Below are 17,233 nucleotides of genomic sequence, written 5' to 3'. Positions count from 1 at the left end.
CTGGGTTACTTCTTGCCCCTCAGATCCACGGGGTTCGGTTGTTCCTCTGGCGGGTTTCATGTGTCGAGGACCTGCAGGGCGTGGAAGTCGTCGCCCTCAGTTTGTCCTGCAGGGTCCTCCAGGCTGCTCTCCGCAGGGTCCTGGTCACGGGGTCCAGCCAGTCACAGTCCTGATTCTCTTAGTTTCTTCGCTGGCCCACAATCTTAATCCTACCCCTTAACGTGGGGGAAACACAGGAATTCTGCCTCTTTCCGCGGTGTACCCACTTCTCCATGAAGTGAAAGAAAGATGCCTTTCCACAGAGGACCCTGGAGGTGTACTCCTGGCTTCCCGCATGCGTCTGCTCGTGGCCTCCCAGTGCAGCGCTGGTTCTGCCGGAACACGGCTCAGTTTGCTCCTGGTGCTGCAGTGGGCCCCCGTCTCCTTTTGTCGGCCCTGAGGATCCTTCTGAGAGAATATTTTTCCACCTTCTCTGCTCATGTTAATTGAGGACACACGCTGGCCTGCGGCCACACGGGGAAGCTCCCTCAGAGGCCCGGGATGGGGGTGTGGCCTGTCTGGGGTCAGTGCTCAGCTCTGTCTTACGCTTTACCCTTCTGTTTCTGTCGTTTTCAGGGAAGGTCTGTTTCTTTAACGACTTTTTATCGAACAGCAAGAAATATCATGAACATGTGCTTCAGCAAGGAGCCTGCACCAGCTGAAATCGAGGTGAGTGCAGCTGACCCCGGCCCCCCGCCTGCGTGTCGTGGCCTCGTGCAGTGTCCCCTGACTCCCCGGGCCTGATGGGCCGAGAGGACCTGAGTGGCTGGCTTTGTTGTCTGTGTGCCGGGGCCAGCCAGAAGTTTTAACTTACCTGAGTCTACACGCGTTCAAAGCCAAGAAAGCATAATGAGGAGAGGGAGCCTCCCGGCTTCTCCCTGAGGGACCCTGACCCCGAGGCTGTGAGGCCACGTCCCCGGGTTGAGCTCCGTCCTCCGCCTCCATCCCCCGCCCAGCTGGCCGCTTCTTCCCCGTCCTCTCTGTGTCTGTTATGCAAGAGAATGTTTGGAATCCCTTGAAACCACAGTTGTGCTTTTTCTTCTCTCCTATTTTTATTTAATGGGATTGGCAGCTTGCCATTTTTGTGCGTCTGCCAACCCTGCTCTTTGAGTTCGGACGAGGCTGGAAAGACAGCGAGCACTTCTGTGCCGGGACCAATGAGGGGGAGCTCAGCGTGGGGCGCTGTGGGGCAGAGACCGGGTCTGTTTGTTTACCACCCCCGGCCAGTGCCCGGCTGCAGGGGTGGATGGCCAGATGTGGGGTAGGTGGCCCTCGGTCCTGGCGGGGAGAGAAACGGAGCTTGTATCGCTGGTTGAGGGTAGCTGCCGGGGGAGCAGGAGGTTATGTGGACCACAGCTGGGTCTTTTGATGTCTAACAGGCTTCAGACCGCTGTTGCAAAATTTTTTCTTCGGTGATATATGCCACCTCTTCTAGATAAAACCCACACTGACCACTAGGGGGCCCAGCCGTCCTGTGTTGACCGGGTTTCCTGGGAGTGAGACTTTCAGGACAGTCTGGGTCAAACCAGGACACCTGGTCAGTCGCATCCGTGCTGTGTGGTGCTACACCTCTGAGAGAAACCGTCAGCAGCCCAGGGGGTCCCGCCCTGGTGCTCAGGCCTGGTTTCCTAGTTTGGTGAAGTCAGTATTTGCCTCTAGCACTGTGGGCGTCCCTTTTAGGCCTTTGGTCTCTGCTGATCTGCATGGGCTGCCCCAGCTCTGTGCCCGGGTGTTCCGTTTGAACACCACGCTGTGGCCTGGCCCCCACCCCATCCCCCAATTTTGGCCCTGCCGAGGCCGCATTCCATCAGCCACCATGTCAGCTGGGCCCTGATTCTGGGACACGTGTGGCTGTCACAGTTGCTTCCTGAGTGCTCATGGCATTTGCGGTCGAGATGTCAGAAGAAAGGAACGCAACTCTGAGCAAACAGAGGCCTTTGTTGCACAACATAGGTACTTGTGGAGGTCTCCGGGCAGTGTAGGGTTCAATCCTATCCATAGGATAGGAATGCTATGTGGAGAAAGCTTAGCTTAGCTTTACTTGCCTACTCAGGAATCTCTGAAAGTCTGTCTTTTGCTTTAGCAGTTGCATAATAAACACAAAGGGAAGATTCGCTAAAATCCAAACTTTCAGTCTGAGTCTGTCTAGCTTCTGGATCCTCAAAAAAGGCCAAGCCTTCCTCTGGGCTGGTGGTCAGCAACTGGAGTGGCCCCCACTTAGTAGTGGCTCCCCTGCCACCCCCCACATCTTCATTAATCTACCAGCTGTTTCTCTCAGTCTAATGAGTGGGTGGCAGGGCCGGGACTCAACCAGTCCCTTCAGACAGACCATTGCTTCGTTCCTTACATTCCAGGAATCCTGTTGAAGGAATCCAGGCATTTGGTGATGTGGACTTTAGTCTTGACTTGGGGCCTTTGGCCACCTCCAGGCTGGTCTCTCTTTGTAGAAGGCACAGTGGTGACATTGCTGGCAGCAGCTCTTTGAGCTGAATTGTACTTTGTGACACTGGGTGCCTATTGGTTAGGCTTCCTTCTTTACATGTGGTTCCAGCTCATGGGGTTTGCCAAGGTTCGGGAAGGTGATGTTGTGCTTCTGGAATGATAATGAAAACCTGCCTGTGAGGCAGGAGAGGTGCCTCGCAGGGAGCCGAGCACGTCTGCTTACCTGTTAGCAACACCCGATCCTGCCCCGCTCTTTGCCCCGTATTTGTTTAGATCAGACTCAGTAAGGTCGCCTGGTAAGCTTTTAAACCGGCCAGCACACCTGCCCTGGCCCTCATCTGATTGAGTTGGCTTGGGTCACAGCCCTGGTGGACGTAGTCTTCACGCGGATGCTCCTAACATGCAGCCAGGGGATGACCTTGCGTAGAAGTCACGTCAGCTGGTTCCTGGAGGTGTGGAAGGCGTTTTTCTGTCAAGATGCTGGACGTGGAGGCTGTTATTTATTACAATCTAAGGACCACAGTGGGAGGTCTTAGCCTTCTTCCTATCGTTGCTTTTTTTCACCCCCCTTTCATAGAAATGATTTTTTTATTGTGGTAAAATACATATAACAAAACAGACCATCTTTGCTGTTTGTTAGGTATACAGTTCATTAGTATTAGGTATATTCACATCATTGTGTGACTGTCACCACCATCTATTTCTAGAACTTTTTCATATTCCCAAACTCTGTACCCATTAAATATTGACTCCCCATCCTCCCTCCCCACACATGGCCCATGACAACAATCATCCTTCATTCTCTCTCTGACTCGTTATCCTAAATATCTCATGTAAGTGGAATCATACAGTGTTTGTTTTTCACTTAGCATAATGTCCTTAAGGTTCACTCAGGTTGTAGCATGTATCAGAATTTCCTTCCTTTTTAAGGCTGACTAATATTTTATTGTATGGATATGCCACATTTTGTCTTTCCATTCATCTGTCGATGGATAATGGGTTGTGTCCATGTCTTAGCTGTCATGAATAATGCTGCTGTGAACATGGCTGTGCAAATATCTGTTTGAGTCCCTGCTTTCGGTTCTGTTGGATCCACCCCCCAGCGTTGATCTGATCCCGGCTTTCTTGCTCAGAGCTCTGTTGGAGACGCTCGGCAGCTGTTCCGCGATGGGCTCCTTCATCACGCATCAGTGTTGTCTTGTTGTTAGGGTGAACTGTGCTCTGACTCAGGCACAGCGGAGGTGCTGACTGGCCCTTCCCTCTTCCCCACAGCAAGAGTACTGGAGGCTAGTGGAAGAGAAGGACTGCCACGTGGCCGTGCACTGCGGCAAGGTGGACACCAACACTCACGGCAGCGGATTCCCAGTGGGTAAATCGGAACCATTTTCAAGGTAACGTTGGATGCTCTCATCCCTGTTCTGGGGGCTAGACAGCGTCCCTCCCCGCCAGTGTGTGACGTCCCTCTGCTTCCTCTGCAGGCATGGATGGAACCTCACCGTCCTCCCCAATAACACAGGGTCCATCCTGCGTCACCTCGGTGCTGTGCCTGGTAAGCCTGATGCGGCCGCTCTCCTTGGGGTCCCGAGCCCCTGCCTTGGGCTGGTTGTGGAGTGCGCTCCACTCCTGGGAACTAGAGCTGGACAGTTCCTTTGAAGCACAGCTGGAAAGGGCTGGGGCAGTTTCAGTGTAGAGTATGTGTACTGAAAACCTTGATTATCCGAAAAGAGAGAGGACAAGGATCATAATTGAAGATAGCATAGCAAAAATGTGGAATGGTTGAGCCACATTGCAGAATCTAGAAGCTGGGCAGATGCTCAGTGGCCGAGTTTCCCCTTGACACTGGTATTTTTGGAGCTCAAGTCTGACTCCTTAGACTGGAGGCTTGTAAGTGATGGGCTCTTCGCAGATGTTCGGGAAAGCCAGGTGTCCTGGGAGTAGTGGTCACTGAAGGCTGGGCTGCTTCAAGAGGTGGCCTGGGGCCCTCCACCCGCTGGTGGGAGGCGTTACTCAGGGCCTCTCCCCACAAAGGGGCTTCGTGCTTCCTGCCTCCAGCGCGAGTAAGGTCAGGCTTGCAGCTCTGTGCTCTGCCTCCAGGTTCAACGGGCCTCACCATCGATTGACACGGTCATGTTCCTGGGGCATCTCGCTGCCCACCTTACTCAGGGTTCCAGATGTTCTTTTGTCACTGTTTGTGACAGCGTCCATCTTCTTGGCTCATTTCTGTAAAGCCAGCAGGAAAGAGCAAGGACCTTCTTCTCACTGGGTTTTGTCTGTGTTTTTGAGTCCCATTTTTATTTTTTGTTTGGGGAGAGGAAAGCGATTTCTAACGGCTGTTCCCCTGAAACGACGTTGCGGTCCTCATGCTGCCACTTCTCCCTTTTTAATGTTTTAGGAGTGACAATTCCCTGGCTAAATATTGGCATGGTCTTTTCTACCTCATGCTGGTCTCGAGACCAAAACCACCTTCCCTACATTGACTACTTACACACTGGTGCTGACTGCATTTGGTGAGTACGCTCGCCCCCAGCCCCTCGGGGGGGGTGGGTGGGAACGAAGATGCGGTTAAAGTGCCTGGGTGGCCTTTGAGAGCTTGCTTTTGTGAATTTGTCCCGTGTTCTCTGTGCTGGAGGTGGCAGGGAACATTTTAATTTGCTCAGATGATGAGCAAGGTTGAACATCTTTTCATATGCTTATTGGAATATTTGCTTTTTCTTCTGGGATATTCTTTTTTGTTGGTTTCTGCGAGTTCGTTCCATATGAGGGATAAGAACCAGTAGGAGTATCCCCGAAAGTTGACAGAAGTGGTCACCATGTTGCCAGCCTTCTCCTAGCCCTGTGTGAACCATTCTCTCCCTGGCCTCATATCAGTGGTCATTATCACCATCTCTCAGCCGCTGTCATGCAGTCCGCTGATGGCTATGGAGAGAGTGGGTGCTGCTGGGGCACGGAGGTCCTGAAGTGTGGAGACGCACATGTGGTTTCTGCCGCACAGGTTCATCTGTTTCGTGGAAGCATTCTGCCCCAGGACCCACCTGTGCTCCGTCACTGTCACCTCTCACCAGTCCTGACCTGGGGCCGGCTCTGTGGTTCCTTTGTTTTCAGTGGCAGATGGGAAATTAACTGCTAACAATCAGACGCCTTGTTGTCTGACAGTCTGGAGGCCTCGCATTCATCCCACACTAACTGTGTTTATTGTCCTGATGGGGTGATTAGGCGTCCTTTATCAAAATAAACCAAGTCTTAGAACTAATGCTTCCCCCCAAGGAGGCAGAGTCTGTAGCAGTCTTGTCATTGTGACTTCCCCGCTCTCAGGCCACGTCCTAGTGAGTGGCTGTTGGTGTTGACACAGGCTGGTACCTGAAGGACGCTGATGGAGAGCCTCCGTGCGGAGGCCAGTGGTCCACAGGGCCCTGTGGTTCATCTTCTGTGGTGAGACTGTGTGTGCCTGCTGGGCTGTGGAGCCCGAGAGGGTCAGTGGTCTCTGGGCAGAGGACAAGTGGCCGCTTCCAGGGTGCGAACAGCTGCTCCTTGAGCCTTCAGCTCCGGTCCCCGCGGGAGTCCCAGAGTCCCACCCAGGCCTGGGCCCCGGCTGCTCAGAGCCCTGGTTTCTTCACTGACAGTGGCGTGTGAGGGTGATGAGGTGAAAAGAACACTTTTGTTGCTTGACCGCTGAGTTAGAAAGAGGGAAATATGAGATTCTGTGGGCTTTTTGAAGGCTAATTCCTGGAACCTCATTGATGAGGAATAAAGAGAAGGCCGGATATGATCAGAGAACTTTATGGTGTGTGGTTTTTCTTAAAACATGTGATTTAGGTTAGAAACTTTGGATTTAAATCACAAATCAGTAATAGAATATGCTGGCATTGAAATAACATAAGCATTTAACACAGAAACTTGAATGTGGGGATTGGCATTCCCTTCACTCGGCAACTGAGACCGGGATACGGTCCCGCGGGAGATTTCATCACAGATGCCTCCACCCCGCTGAGCAGGCTGCCTGCCGCCTGGGCCTGTGCGAGGCTGAGGTTCAGAACTCATGGTGAGGGTGAGCTGCTGGGTGGACTGGCAAAGGAATGGGTCGGGACTCCCACCAGAGTTCCTGTCCCTGCTTTGGATTTTACTGGTGGTCAGTGGCTTCGTTTGAGTTGGCGGCCTGAAGTCCTGAGTCTCTGGGGGTGCAGGGCGGGCTCTGCTCTGGTGTGCCCTTGCCCAGGTGTCCACTGTGCAGGTGTCACTCTTGAGTGGGGATGGCCAGCTGCCCCCGCCCAGCCCTTAAGAGAGAAGCGGGGACCTCGTGGAGGCCTCGCACACCTGCCTTGTGCGTACCGACCGGCTGGCACCAGGATGTCATGTGCTGTAGGTGGCACATGTGTCCCGGGTACGCCCTCTTGGGACACCAGTGACAGTCCCCCCTCTCCTTGTGATTGCAGTGAGGTTCCACATCCCTCTATTGGTTGAGTTCTGCTTACATCTTTGGCTTTTTCTCCCATTCATCTTCCCTGCTGACTCCTTAGCTCCAGCCAGAGGGATCTGCATTGACTGCGCCCCTTCCTGGCCCTGTATCCTGGGCCGAGCCCCATCTTTCGGCCCCCCTCGGTTTGCCTGATGCAGCCCTTGCAGTGTGGGTTCTCCTGTGTGTCTAGCTGACTGAGCCTGATACCAGCTGGCTGGGTTTGGCACACACAGCTGCCTCAGTGGCACAGGGCTGTGTCCCCTGGGTGTGCCCTCCTCCCATTTCAGAATTGCACAGCGGCTACAGTGTCACCCCGAGTGTTGGCTGTGAGGCAGTGGGTGCACAGACTGGACTCACGTCCTGACTTCCTGTGTGTTTGGAGAACTGAGGGGTTCTTTTACTTTTCCTGGCCACCGCAGCCCTCACCTGTCTTTGGGCCCCGGGACACAGAGCGGGGCCAGGTTGGGCTGGAAGGCCGAGGGACCCGTGTGTTCCAGCTTCAACTCCTAGTCCTGCAGCATCTCCTGCGACAGGAAAGCGTCAGATGCCAGCCCGGGACAGGATGCTGCTTTGGAGCGCTCATGAGGGCTAATTGAGTCTGCACACGTGTCTGGGTCTCATTTAGAGGAGGTTTGACACGTCTGTTTTTGGTTTGAAGGCTTTCTGGCTCACGTATAGGTCAGATCTACGTAAAGGATGAACACGCTCGCCTGCTGGTATGGCTACGGGTTGGCTGTGTTGGTGGAAGCGGCAGTGCGGCCTGCAAAGGGGGTCCGGCGCCCTCACCGAGTGCCTCCCGAGGCCACTTTCCAGGCCTGCGTTGGCTCCTTCTCCAGGGGAGGAGGGAGGAGGGAGGGTGGGCCCAGCACGTGCTCGCCTGGCAGAGGGCCCCTGTTGAATGACTGCTCTGCCCTTGTTTCCACACCCCAGGTATTGCATTCCTGCTGAGGAGGAGAGCAAGCTGGAGGACGTGGTCCACACCCTGCTGCAGGCCAACGGGACCCCAGGGCTGCAGATGCTGGAGAGCAACGTCATGGTGCGGCCCCGGCCTGGGCGCAGACCCCGGGCTGTGGCGGGGAGGGCAGGGCAGGAACAGTGGCCTAACACAGAGCTGATTTATAAAGCTGCCCTCTTAGCTGACCTGCTTCTCAGAGGCAGAGAGAGCCACACAGAATAAACCCTCCAGGGATCTGTCCAAACCAAAACGTCCCCTTGTATGAAAACCAGTGTCTCTCAGATTGCACAGAGGACGTCAGGTCTCGGCCTGTGGTGGCCTTTGAATCTGTTTGAGGGCTGGTTTGTTTTGTAGATGGAGACTGGGGTGTGCTGTGAGGTGGGCACTCGGGGGCCCCTGTTTGGTCCCTGCCATGCCCACCTGCGGGCACCTGGATGCCTGGGCCATGGATCAGGAACGCACAACATTACTGGAATGAGCACAAAGGCCTCTGACCCCATTTTCAGAAAGTTATGGGGCTGCCGAGTCCTGGGGAGTCTTCTTAGCTTCGAGCTGTGCTCTGACGCCTGAGCTCAGGGCTTCTCGGGCCTGTGCTGACACTGCCCTGGGTTTTCTGTTAGTGCTGGGCCCCCTGGTCCGGCTCAGAAGGTGAGCAGCAGCCCCTTGGGAGGTGCCAGGTCCAAGGCCCCCGGCTGGTACTCCTAAGGCTCCACCTGGACACAGCCCAGAAGCCCACCAGGAGATGGTGTAATTTATCCTATTACCACCCCTGGCAGTGCTGGGGGTCGGCGGGTAGAGGAGGGCCCCCGTGTGGTGTCAAGGGCTGTCATGAATCTCTTGTTACTCTTGGTCCAGTGTCAATTTAGAAGTTGCTTCTTCCTCTTTTAGGAATTATGCATGTTTTTTTCCCTGAAAGAGACACACAAAAAGTCTTTAATATAAAACATAATCTATCTCCTCAGGAGCAGGCCCCGTCTTAAGTCCTGTGCCCCACCTGGATGACAGGTGTGCACATTCACACACTGGGAGGGAGGGAGGCCTGTCACAGGGTCACAGGCCGGCGCTCGGCTGCTTCTCAGGACTGCACAGAAGGGGTCACGGCAGTGGTCAGGGCACAGGAGGCTGGGCAGCGGGAGGGAGCATGGGCGAGAGTGCAGCTGCGTGGGGCGTGCATCTCAGCCCTGGCCTGTCTCCACAGATCTCCCCGGAGGTGCTGTGCAAAGAGGGGATCAAGGTGCACAGGACCGTGCAGCAGAGCGGCCAGTTCGTCGTCTGCTTCCCGGGATCCTTTGTGTCCAAAGTGTGCTGCGGCTACAGCGTCTCTGAGACCGTGCACTTTGCCACCACCCAGTGGACAAGCATGGGCTTCGAGACAGCCAAGGTGAGGCTGGGAGCCCCTCTGCACCGCCCCTTGCAGGTCACACGTGAGTGCACACGAATGCACACAGCCTTGCACATGCATGTCTGCTTTAGAGAATGTTTCATTTCAGAATATGGCTGAGAGGTGTTTCTAGGAAAGGAGAGTTGTTAGAAGTTGGTTTGTCATAAAGGTTTGAGTTCCACTGCTGACGCACCACAGTGTTAGGATGAGTGGACTGCAGGTGCTGAAGGCACTTGAAATGGAGAGAAAATCTCCGCCTGTCTTTAGGTTGTGGCATCTGCTTTGTGGCTGGCGGTGTGGAGCGGTGACTTTTCCTAGTGTCTGGGGCCTTCTTTGTAGGAGTTTCAGTCGTTTTGAATCCAAATGGAATTCAGTCTTTGAAAATTCAGAGTGTGCCCCCTCCCCAATAAAGAAAACCCTTGACAGCTGCCTGTAAGGGAAATCCACCCTCAAGGATGTACCTGGCTCTTGCAGGAAATGAAGCGTCGCCATATAGCTAAGCCATTCTCCATGGAGAAGTTACTCTACCAGATCGCACAGGCAGAAGCGAAAAAGGAGAACGGTCCCACTCTCAGTACCATCTCAGCCCTTCTGGACGAGCTCAGGTAACAGCACACTGGGTTCCGGGCTGAGGCCGGGGTGCTGGGCCCTCCCTGGGTTCAGCGGGGCAGGGCGATGCCAGGAGCCGCAGGTGAAGGCCCGTCCTCTGAACTCGCCGGCCGCCCGCTCGGAGCTGCAGGGCCCACCTGGCGCGTAGACAGATGGGTGAAGACTGGCTGTAGTTCTTTGTATGTTATTTTTAGTTAATCCTTTCCCTCTTCGTGCTTGATGTTCAGAGCCAGGATTTTCTCATGTGCCGATGCAAGAGGTTAACCCTCTTTGTGGGCTCTTGACCCCCCTGGCACCACTGGTCTAGGCAGCTTGTCGCCAGTGAGGAAATGGGGACCTGCAGCCTCCAGGCCCGGCCTGCGCCAGAGGTTTTGGTGCCCCCGCTTGGTTTTCTTGCCAAACCTACTTGTGATGTGTGTGAGGCGCCTCGGTGCAGCTGGCATCAGCTGCAGCACACCTGGCACCTGTGTGTGGCTGGCCCGCTCCCCCGAGTCCAAGGCCCTAGCCTGGCTCTCACCCCACAGCAGTGGGAGGAGCCTTCCCAATGGTTGAAGCTGAGCAGGGCAGAAATTGCAGCGTGACCCCCTTCTCTTCTGCCCACCACGTGGCTTCGTGGTCTCTTTCCTCCAGCGAGAGTCCGTAGTGCTGAGGACAGCACACGGGTGTCCACTCGTGTTGGTCAAAGCTTTGATGAGGATGCTGGCAGACAGTCTGTCAGTGCATCCCTGGCTCGGAATGAAGGGCGCCCTGACGCCTTTGTGACAGGCCCTGGGGGTTTGCAGCCTGTTAACCGCAGGCAGAGTCCAGTCATCAGAGCAGCCTTGGGAGCGGGGGTGTCTGACTTTTTCACTAAAGGGCCTGGGTCCCCAGCTGGGGGCCTTGTGAAGGTGAGAGAGTAGGTCCCCCGGATGCGCATGTGTCCCTCCTGACGCTGGGGAAGGCCTGGCCTCGCTCAGCCTCCTAACGGCCCGGCTCTTCTATTGTGTCTGGGCAGGGATACGGAGCTGCGGCAGCGGAGGCAGCTGTTCGAGGCCGGCCTCCACTCCTCTGCGCGCTATGGCAGCCACGACAGCAACAGCGCCGTGGCGGATGGGAAGAAAAAGCCTCGAAAATGGCTGCAGTTGGAGACCTCGGAGAGGAGGTGTCAGATCTGCCAGCACCTGTGCTACCTGTCAATGGTGAGCCCTGCCCCGGGCCCGCTGCCCTCCCAGCTCTGCTCCGTGTTGTGACCCCCGCAGCCTGCAGGGCCCAGGAGAACCTGGGCTCTCGGTGCCAGGAAGCCCGTCAGTGTTCCATCTTTGGTCCTACGCTCCAGAGGTCGGGCCATCCCCTGCAACACCCAGCTCACTGAGACAGCTGTGGAAACGGCGCGTGGCCTTGGCTCTGCTCTGCCACGGAGGCCCCTGTAGCCACACGGCTGCGGGAAGTGGATTCCCTTAGTGCCGCTGCTTTGTCACGCCCTGTCCCCTCCCCAGTGAGGGGCTGGGCTTCGCCCCTTCCACCACCCCTGACAAGATGTAGGGGCCCCCAGTTTCTTTCCTTGGCTCTTGCCTCGTTTCCAGTTTCCATTCAGCTCCGTGACCAATCTCATTGCCCCGGAGGACTCTGAAATCTGTCTTCGGTTAAAACAAACGTTTCTCCTCAGCAACACTCCCCTCTTTCCAGCCTCCCAGTCTCTGATCATGGCTACTTCTCGGGCGTATCCAAGGCAGCCTGTTGAGAGCTCTGTTTCTGGCCTCCCTGAGCCAGCTCCTCCTCCTGCCTCTCCATCTGCCAACACAGTTCAGTCAGTCTTCCCTTCTTTCTGGTTTGTTCCCACAGTGCCCTTGAAGGGTTTCTTACATCCCAGCCAGTCTTCTCAGGTCTGCCAGCCCGACCCAGCCTTGGGTTTTGTTATGTACGTGTTTCCACTACCCCGTCCCCATCCCAGGCCAGTGGGGGCTTGGAAAAACCTTGGTCCGGTTGACAGCTGGACTGGTGTCGCCCTGTCCTGTGCTGCTTCCAGTTCGTCACCTGCCTTCCACTGGGGCAGCTGCCCTGACAGGTCTGTGGGAGACACCCAGCTCCCACCAAGGTGTCCCCACCGCCACACGCCTTGGCCTGGCGCTCACAGCCATCCAGTGCTGGTGCCCTCTCCCCGCCTGTGCAGATTCTTCCTCCTAATAGGAAGTACCCACCCCAAACCCGGCATGGCACCGACGTCCCACACGTGCCTCCCCATGAGCCACACGTGGGCTCTGAGGCCTGGAACAGTGAGTGCTTCCAGGTCTGACCCTCAGCCTCCTGGCCCCGTGTCCCTGGCCCTTACCTGGCTGCCCTGCAGAGAAGAGGGACCACGCTGCCACTCCTGTGGAGTCAGATGCTCTTTGTCCAAGAGAACAGAAAACCATGGAGGAGGGGGCAAAACCCCTGCATTAGTCGCTAGGGCCCCACAACAAAGTACCACAGACCAGGGATGCGAACAAAGAAGTTAATTTCCTCACAGCCTAGAGCATGGAAGTCCGAGGTCAAGGTGTGGGCAGGGTGGTTTCTTCAGAGGCTTCTCTCCTTGGCTGGTAGATGGCTGTCTTCTCCCTGGGTCCTCACATTCTCTTTCCCCTGTGTGTGTCTGTGTCCTAATCTCCTCTTATATAGACACCAGTCATATTGGGTGAGAGCCCCCCCATACGACCTCATTTTACCTTAATGACTTCTTTAAAGGTCCCGTCTCCAAATACGGTCGAGTCCTGAGGGTTAGGGCTTCACCATCTGAAGTGGGGGAGGGGGCACGATTCAGTCTGTAACAACCGCACCATCCCATTGCACAGATTTTCTCCTGTCTAGTCTTTTTTTTTTTTTTTTTACCAGGTTCTTCTTTTCAAGATATAATTGAGAACCATGCTTTAAAAAAATAAGTCACAAGTATTTCCCAGTTCTTACCAGTGTTTCATAAACATCACTCACAAAAGCTGTGTATCTCTGTGTCCATTCTCCTCGTTTGGGATGGAGTTACTCCCATGGGAAATAATACTTGCGCTCTTTCCCATGAGCGTGAGTGACGCCGCAGTGACCTCCGTGTGTGGCCCTGGTCTGTTCCCGTGGGCTCTGAGGACGGCAGCATGTGGGCTCGTTTTCAAGCTGTCCTTCAGAAAGTTGTACCTTGAGAGTTGTCACTTCTGACCAGTCATTTCTTATCAGCCTGAATGTTGTTTTTAAAAGCTTACATCCTAAATTCATAGGTAAAAATTGACATTTCATTTATATTTACAATTTTCATTGGTTGGATGACTAGGAAGCTCATGCATTTCTGTTGACTCTGTTTCATGTTTTTGTCTATTCCCGTCCTTAGCCCCAAGTGTCTTTAAAAGGTGATATGTTTTTGCCAATAAGCGTCACTTCCTTTCTCCTACAGCTTTTCTCGTCTTTGCTTAGAAAATCTGAAGATGGGAATCCTGGGTCTTTACCCTAAATCTTTAAGAAAATGGCCCGTGAACCTCTTGCATTTTGTGTGTAAAGGCAGCATTTTCCCTTTTTTTCCCACAGAATGAGAACAGGATTAGAAGTCAGGGTCAGGGGTGAGAACTCCCCACACAAACCAGGCTCTCTTGAGTCCAGATCCCCCCTGTGCTAAGTGTCTGAGGTGGATCAGGCTGTCCACGTGCTGCCTCCGTGTGCTTCGTGCAGCCTCGGGGCTGGGCACGCGCTTTCCCATGGCTGGAGGTGTCTGTGGGGCAGGCAGGAGTGGCCTGTCTAGGTTACAGGGGATTAGGAGTTTGTGGTTGTTTGGGGTGAGTTTGGACGGAGGCATTGGCGCCCCTGGTGCTGCGCCAGGGACAGCTTCCATGTAACCAACTGGTTGACTGAGCCCCTGAAGAGCAAGAGGAGAACCCACCCATGAGCCACTGAAACGTCCAGGTGCCCTCCCTGCACACCTGCTCTGATTTCTGGTCCTTCATGTTTAGCTACTTTCTGGCACCTCTTGTACCAGGGTAGTTTTTGAACAAGAAGTCTCAGAAACCCTCAGAATTCGAGAACTTATCAACGCATCACTAGTTCATCCCATCTTCATCAGCTTAATGGTGCTTGGAACCTCGCATGGGAAGGTGCAGCAGAAACCTGGAGGGGACTTGCGTCCACCCTTAGGTGCAGCTTGGAGGTGGGCAGTGTTTGCTAGTTGAAGACCCTGTTCTAGGTGATTTGTCTTTCCATCAATTTCCGATGTTTTTGAGGCACGAAGTCCCTTAGCTTGGGCGGTGCGCGTCAAGACAGGCCTGCCTTAGTTTGTTCTGAGAACTCGCCCTCTCCGATTCTCCCTCCCAGGGGCGTGTCCCCTGGACAGCAGTGACTCAAGCCCCTTCAGAAGCTCAGGAGTGCTTCTTCCCCGCAGGTCGTGCAGGAGAACGAAAACGTGGTGTTCTGCCTGGAGTGTGCTCTGCGCCACGTGGAGAAGCAGAAGTCCTGCCGAGGACTGAAGCTGATGTACCGCTACGATGAGGTCAGTCCCTCTGGGGCCTGGCGTTCCACGTGCCCAGGCAGGCAGCCAGGGCCTCTGCAGGGGAAGGCAGCTGTCACTTGCCCTCTTTTCCACAGGGACGAGAGAGCCTCTCATTATCCACTCGGGCACCCTCAGCAGAGCCTAAGACCTGGTACAGCCGGCACGTTCCCTTCTGGGCAGACAGCCTGACCTGCCGGGAAAGTGGCTCTTTCTCCCGAGACAGGGGAAGTGGGTAGGTTCAGCTTGTGTTCTGCCTGAGCTGGAGACACCCAGGAACTGAAACGTAGAAATTTCTTTACTTGCACAGCAGTTTTCTTCTTCGTGTTAACTGGCGCTTTGTACCAGTGGGCCCTGTCCACTCCCACTCCCTGGGCTGGAGCCGGCCTGCAGCTCTGTGGGGCCCACCTGAGCTCTCACAGCGTCTCAGTCAGTATCCCTGGCCACCACGGCCTCAGTTTACAAGGGGTTGGGTTTCAGGATCTGGGTGCTGGTTTCCAAAGTACCACACTGTCTGGCCAGGCTGCTAAGACTGCGCTGTTCTCTGTGGTCAGTGCGGGGGTCCAGATTCAGAGGGGACAGTGGGCTGCCTCTGCACATCCATCACAAGACAGACCCACACTGAAGGTGACCAGTTCTGATCAGCGGAGGAAGATTCAGGCCTTGTCCTCCCTCCTTCCCGTTCGTGGGCCATCGAGACATGGGACATGCTGAGTGAGCAGCTGTGGCTGCTTCGAGGGCCTCAAAGCAAGTCTCTCTGGCGTTTGTGTTATCAGAGGAGCCCAATTCCAGGGTCCTGGGCCAGAGGAGTCTTCCTGGCTGTGGCCCCACAGAGACTCTTGAGACATAAAGACACGAATTAGTCTCTTGCCTTGGCCACAGCTAAGCACATTGGTGCACTTGTGCCTGTAGAGGTGTCCCTCCCCTAGAGTTTGCAGCTGACAGCCCTGGGAAGGGAATTTCTGCTCTGAAGTTCTGTTGTGGATCAGCGGTGGTGAAGCAGCTCTAGTGAGGAGAAAGAGCTTTCCGTCAACCCTAGAATCCCAGCCCACGCTTGACTGGGATATCTGGTGCCCATTTCCGCACAAAATGACCAGTATAACTCTGCCAGCTGTCTCTCAGGGCTGAGGGGGCGGGGTGACTGCTTTGTGGTGCCTCAGAGTAGATGCCATCCATCTCCTCTCATGGAAGCCCTGCGAACAGCAGCTCGGCCTCTCTTCATAAGAATTTATCTAATCTCCATCTGAGAACTTCAGAGCGAGATATGCATTTGGCAGGCCTGTGTGCCACTTGCTAAGCTGCAGGCAGAGCCAGGCAGCAGGGATGTGGCACATGAGGCAGGAGTAGCTCTCAAAGCTCCCCCAGGCCCCGTGCCTGGCAGGGAATTGCATCCAGCTGGGACCGGGCTCTGTCCTCACCCAGGGGTCCTCAGCTGAAACATGGAGCCTTTCTCTTTATCCAATTCTGCAAATCTTGTTGGCTCCACCTTCCAGATAAACTCCAGGTCCACCCAGTTCTCACCACTTCTAGTGCTTCCACCCTCATGTAAGGAGCCGCCCTTCGGTGTCCGGAAGGGTCTTTCCCCTCATTCTTTCCCGTTTTCTGTGCTTCACGCAGCATGTCTTTACTGAAAACCCCTAGTCGTCTTCAGAGACAGACTCCATCTGAAGCCCCTTCTGTGCCAGTTGGTCGGCCTCTGCAGTCCCTTAGATTCCCCTATAGATGACAGCGCTTCCTTCAGCCAGCATGGAGGGCTGACGGGATCGCAGGAAAAGCCCCTGCACCCAAGGCTCTCACATCCCAAAGTAGCGAGCACGCGCTCCCTCTGGGTCGTCCATCAGCCTTTCCCAGCGTGTTACTGTAAATGCCTCCAAGCTGCTGTCAGTTGTGTCTTCAGGTATAAACTGGCCACTTCCCGCAAAATGAGACCCTGCCCCTCAGGAGGCACATTTCACTTCTTGACTGACCTGGATCCCTTCTTGGGGGTCACCTTTCAGATTGCTGTGGGGACCATGTCACCCCTTCTGGTCAGCCTACTGCTGCACACGTGGCACCTGGGGGCCTTCCTCCAGGCTCTTGGCCATCGTCTTCTGAAGCATGGTCCTCATCCCTGTGGTGTCTACACTGGCCAGGAGCTGCATGCAGGGCACGACCTGCACAGCTGAGGCCAAACCTGCCAGCAGCGGGAGCCTCTCTCCTGCTCCCCCCACTCCCGCTGCCCCACGAGATCCCAGGAGGCTGGTCCTGTGAAGGTGACCGCATCTGCCTCCCCACCTGAGCCCCCAGGAGGGGTCAGTGCATCTGCAGGGCTCAGGCCGTGGGTCAGACTTGATAAGCCTTTGGCTCAATTATAAGATTAGAAAGCTGAAAATAGATCTCTGCATCGTCTTTGTTTTTAAAGAGCATGTTCCCGGAAGGCAGTAGCCACTGTGCGGTGCCCTCCCCGCTGCTTCACTTCAATGGCAAACGTCAGAACAGGGTTAAAAATAACCCCCAGTGGAGGAGTCAGAACAGCTCTCCCTCGGCCTGCAGAGTGCAGCTGCGGCCCACGGGGGTTCTCCAAGGTGACTTTGAGGCTCTCTACAAAATAGGGGTTAGTTTCCACTCCAGCCCATCTTGTAGCAAGATGTTGCTACAAGACAACGTTGCTACAACGTGACCAAAAGCCTGGGAAATGAAATCACATTTGTAGGGTCTGTCAGTTTGAAGCTTAATCATTGGTTTTGAGGAGTAAGGAAGAGAAAAAGGTATTTAGAAGCCGCCTCTTCGCCAGTGGCCTCATTTATTTCAGTAAATGAAAATCTGCAAGTCAGTTCCCTGTTGAGTTGAACTGTGCTTTTTTTTTTTTAAATTGGGGACTTTCTGGCTCGGGGTTGGATTTCA

At 54.8% G+C, this 17,233-nt stretch overlaps 1 protein-coding gene across 7 annotated transcripts in view; it reads left to right on the top strand.

Annotated features, from left to right (window-relative positions):
- JARID2 (jumonji and AT-rich interaction domain containing 2) overlaps nt 1-17,233 on the top strand; it is a 258,502-nt gene that overhangs the window by 237,888 nt on the left and 3,381 nt on the right. For all 7 annotated transcript variants that reach the window (XM_058555224.1, XM_058555225.1, XM_058555223.1 and 4 more), the window contains 9 exons: nt 616-708; nt 3,754-3,872; nt 3,960-4,030; nt 4,874-4,988; nt 7,865-7,970; nt 9,088-9,270; nt 9,745-9,875; nt 10,874-11,057; nt 14,246-14,353. In XM_058555224.1, coding sequence (XP_058411207.1) covers nt 616-708; nt 3,754-3,872; nt 3,960-4,030; nt 4,874-4,988; nt 7,865-7,970; nt 9,088-9,270; nt 9,745-9,875; nt 10,874-11,057; nt 14,246-14,353 — 1,110 coding nt within the window. The remainder of the gene's footprint in view (nt 1-615; nt 709-3,753; nt 3,873-3,959; nt 4,031-4,873; nt 4,989-7,864; nt 7,971-9,087; nt 9,271-9,744; nt 9,876-10,873; nt 11,058-14,245; nt 14,354-17,233) is intronic.

The sequence above is a fragment of the Diceros bicornis genome, chromosome 14 (assembly GCF_020826845.1).
Source record: "Diceros bicornis minor isolate mBicDic1 chromosome 14, mDicBic1.mat.cur, whole genome shotgun sequence".
NCBI lineage: Eukaryota > Metazoa > Chordata > Mammalia > Perissodactyla > Rhinocerotidae > Diceros > Diceros bicornis.
The sequence above is the reverse complement of the archived record's forward strand: the minus strand, read 5'-3'. Positions and strand labels throughout refer to the sequence as shown.